At 46.4% G+C, this 4251-nt stretch overlaps 1 protein-coding gene across 1 annotated transcript in view; it reads right to left on the bottom strand.

Moving 5' to 3' along the window:
• Positions 1-752: 752 nt before the first annotated feature.
• The window catches only part of lgr4 (leucine-rich repeat containing G protein-coupled receptor 4), a 38767-nt gene continuing 35268 nt past the window's right edge, over positions 753-4251 (bottom strand). The window contains exon 18 of the mRNA XM_079555704.1: positions 753-4197. Coding sequence (XP_079411830.1) covers positions 2834-4197 — 1364 coding nt within the window. The 3' untranslated portion in view covers positions 753-2833. The remainder of the gene's footprint in view (positions 4198-4251) is intronic.

The following is a 4251-nucleotide window of genomic DNA, read 5'->3' as shown; positions in this document are numbered from 1 at the left end:
TGGTGCGTTTCATCCAGCAGAAGCTCCACCATCACTCAGCGCTGCCTTCTTTGAAGCCACACATGTAAATATTTCCCATAGTTCCTCTACATGCAGCTGCAAAGGATCCAGTGCATGGGCATCGGACACTCGACATGTGGCGGCTAATAACACACATAGCCGCAGTGTCACAGAGTGTCTCTGTTTACAGGTGTTTTGACACGTACAATCACTAAAATCCTCAAGGCTAAAAGGTTCACTGCCTCATCAAGTTTCATAGTGCTCCTCAATGCTGTTTAAGGCTATTTTTCTCTCAACACCAAATTAGAGTCCGCTTAGAGGAAGATGGCACTGGGAGTGAAAGGGCACTGGACCAAATGGTTGAATAGTAAACTGTATTACAAAAGATTTGGGTGAAAAATGACACTAAGCCAAAGGCATTTTTACTTGTGTTAAGCTTCACTTTATACTTTTTTGTATATTTGAGACAGACAATGGTTATGAAGACATTGGACACATGCATGTAAAGATGGCTGATTGTTTTATCTGTTGTGAGTCAGAAAAAAACACACTCATTCATACTGGCCCCATAGAGTACTTTAACAGTTGGGTAAAAGTGTCTACAAAACAGTAGATCATCACTCATGCTCTCCCAGCCTGGTGTCATCAGTCAGTCAGTGTCAAAGGAAGGAGCGAAGGCCGGCCTGTGGGGTCCCATCAAAACAGTCGAGCCGCTGTACCTTTCTAGTTATTTTTACATGTAAGAACGATGGGCAGGTTGATCATGACATATGCAGCAAGTATAGAAGAATTCAAATTTAGACAATTTATGTGTATTGTTTATTCACAATTAGAACAAATCATTTGACTAAAAAAGAAAAAAAGATAGATCAACCTGGGGATCTCTGTCAAGAAAAAAACAACAAAACATTTAACTTGAATTTCTGTGAAATATTCTATAGTTTTTTGCCCTAGCTATTAAAGGAAAAAAAATATTCATAGTTTATGTTTGGCTAAAAATAATCACAGTTTACAGTACACATTCCTCCCACATTTTGAATTAAAACAAAGAATAAACGTGTATCAACATACAGAAAGTAACCATGAAACAAAGCGCAGCCTATGCATTTATAGAGGTAGCTTCCTTAACTTAGCATCCCATTCTTGATTACGTTTTTTTCTGTCAAAATTTGCAACAGCAAAGATTGAATTTACAAGCACTCAACATGTTATGGTCATTACACACGCATCTGTGATCAGGCCTGTGAAAAAGCAGGCAACATTTGGCAATGCATAATCAGATCATAAAGGCCAGAATTGAACGCACTACAAATGCACATTGCCTAAATTCCTGAGTGCTCACATGATGCGCACTTGTGGATACATGCTCAAGGGCGGATCCACCTTTATGTGTACAGTCATGCTCTACAAACAGCAGCCAAACCCTGTCGCACGCTGCAGCGCGGCTCTTATCATTAAAACAACTGCATGGCCGAATAAATGGTACAGCTGCAACTAGAGCTAACAGATTTTAGTGGTGGATATTCAAGCTATTGGATTGTTCAGTAATTTGTTCCTACGTTTATCTGTGGTTAAAGAATGACATTTTGGATTTTAAGTTCATTATAAAAGTTTGGCATGTTCCTTGTTGACTCAGCTGCCTGTCTGGCGCACATCAAGCAGAAAACCGGGAAGACTGGGATTACACGGCATGTGTAACTTGGACAGTGTTCATTCCTATTAATGCTTACTGAAGTTCCTGTTTGTGTGCACCTGGTAAATATTATTAGACTAAATTTTCCGAGTCAAATCTGATTTATTTCCATTCAGTTTGTTTTGTAAAAAACATTACAACTGCAGAAGTGTCACAGGGTTTTCCAAACTGCTGATTTGATCACAATCAAATCGAGTTGTTTTGTATTGCCCAATATCACAACAGGAATTGCCTCACAGGGCTGCACCAAACACCAAAACAGTGAAACAAATAAACAATGTAATATCCAAGCAAACAGAATCAGAACAGATATAAAACAGTGAAACAAACAAACAAATGTAAATTTATGTTGATGTCCAATTAAAAAAAAATCTTATTATCCAAACTAACATCATGACTTCTGTAAAAGGGATTTAATAAAGCTACGCTTTGTGTGTAAACATTGGTGCCATTTTGTAAAAACCCTGGATAATCATCTAGCTGTAATTTGTAGACCACCTTTCCAAAGCTGACTCATCCCACATGTTCCTGCGGCTCTGACAATAAATAACGTCCTGTGGAGCATGGGAGCTGCGGCCGAAACAGTGATATCTGCTACTTTAATCACATTCTTGGTCATGGTTACACCGAATGAAGAGGTGTTTATTCGTGGACACTGGCGTGGAGCTAAATCATTCTGATTCGGATCACAGACATTAATAAATTATTGCTGAAGTTACAGTATCCCCCACCAGTGGGTCAAAAGGACCACCTTACATTCACACAGAAACCTAGAGCGTGAAACGTGCTACATTTCACATCAGACATCCATGTAAAATTAAGTTTTGGGTGAAGAAGCTCAGGAATCAACAAGAAGCATACAAATAAAAACATGTTTTAAAAGCTTATAACACAATTTGAGTCAAAGGCTGTCGACATGAGCTCCAGAGGCAGGCACCAAGGCTGTTCAACAACTCTGTATCGTGATGTGCTCATTTAGAGTAAAGACGACTCTCTTAATACCACCACTCTTTGAGTTCCCTTTAAATAAATGGTTGCCTCTCTGGTCACACAGTAAGTACATACCTAAGTGCTTTTGTAGTCTTTTTGAACGGTAGTTGGCACATTGAGTTTTTAAGTCTCTGTTGTGTTCAGGACGTGTCAGTCCTTGACTCGAGGTATGTTGTATGAGTAGTGTACCAGCGGCAGTCCCCTGCTTTGACAGAAGCAGGCCCTGCCACAGGCCTGCACCTGGTCTGAACTGTCCGACACAAAAGAGTCTCCCTCGTCCGCATACTCCGACTGGGCCAGAGGCGTGCCGCTGTCAGCCCAGAAGCCCTCGGGACGTGGGCACAGGGCCGCCCCTGACAGCGTGGGACAGCTATGCGACTTCACCAAGTGTCTGCACATAGAAGCGGAGCAGGTCCGGGCCTGTAGCGCCGCCTCACAGTGCTCACACACCTCTGCACAGAGCTGTGAGTACAGCCCACACTCTGAGCCCAGTGTTGAAGAGCCTCTGTCTGTCAGCTCCGAGCTCCCACCACCGTCATCACACTGACCCTCACCTTTAGCCTCTCGGGACGCTCCTCTAAGGCCACGCAGCCGGGACCAGTCCTCCCTGAAGGCTGGGCTAAAGAACACGTACAGCACAGGGTTCAAACAAGCGGAGAGGGGGAAAAAGATCAGAGTGACAGACTTGGCAATTTCCGGACCCCCGGCCGATCCGGTGAGGAGAGGGGCGAAGGAGAAAGCCGCGACGGGACAGAAAAAGATGCAGTTGGTGAAGATGAGCCAGGCCACGTGCCGCAGGGCGCCAGACTGCTCCGGGTCGGCCAGCTCCACTCGACCCAGGTGGCAGTACAGCTGTGTGTAGACTGCTGCAGTGAAGAGGTACGCCAGAGCATTGAGCAGCACCAGCCCCACAGTCACACTCAGAGTCGGACTGTCGATCCCCGCGAAGGGCAGGCAGAGCGGGGAGGCCTGGTCGCTGGAGGTCAGGAGCGGCATGCAGGCCCCAGTCGCAGCCAGCAGAGCCAGGAGCCCCGCGGCCAGGCTGAAGCGCCGACTCCCTCTCCAACACCCCCCATGAGAGCTGGTTCTGCGCGGGGACAGCATGACCTTCCCCAGGATCACACGCACCGCTACACTTCGCTCCACTGCAGCCAGAGCCAGCAGCAGAATGGACCACTCAGAGGAGAAGACCGCCAGCACCCCTGTGGCCTGACAGCCCGGGCCCATCTCCCACCACACCCCAAACTCAGCGAACGAGCCCCAGGTGGCGAGGTCCAGCGCAGTCAGGACACCAACATACAGCCCCGTCAGGAGGTTAGCTACCGCCAGCAACCCCATGAGCAAACGGGCCGGGGGCAGAGAGTAGGGGTAGGAGTGCTGGGCCGTCCGGTGAGTGGGTCCAAATGTGGCAACAAGAACCAAACTGTTGAAGACCAGTGCCACCAGGCAAATGAACCACACGGTCAGACGAATCATCCAGTTCCCCAACAAGTGCTCGCAGGGTTTAAAGGCGCCTGAAATGCACAAGACACATCAAGGAAAACAGACACTACAAAGAAAATATAGTT

This window comes from Gobius niger, assembly GCF_951799975.1.
Source record: "Gobius niger genome assembly, chromosome: 4".
NCBI classification, from domain to species: Eukaryota; Metazoa; Chordata; class Actinopteri; order Gobiiformes; family Gobiidae; genus Gobius; species Gobius niger.
Note: the sequence above shows the minus strand (reverse complement) of the source record. Positions and strands in the feature narration are given on the sequence as shown.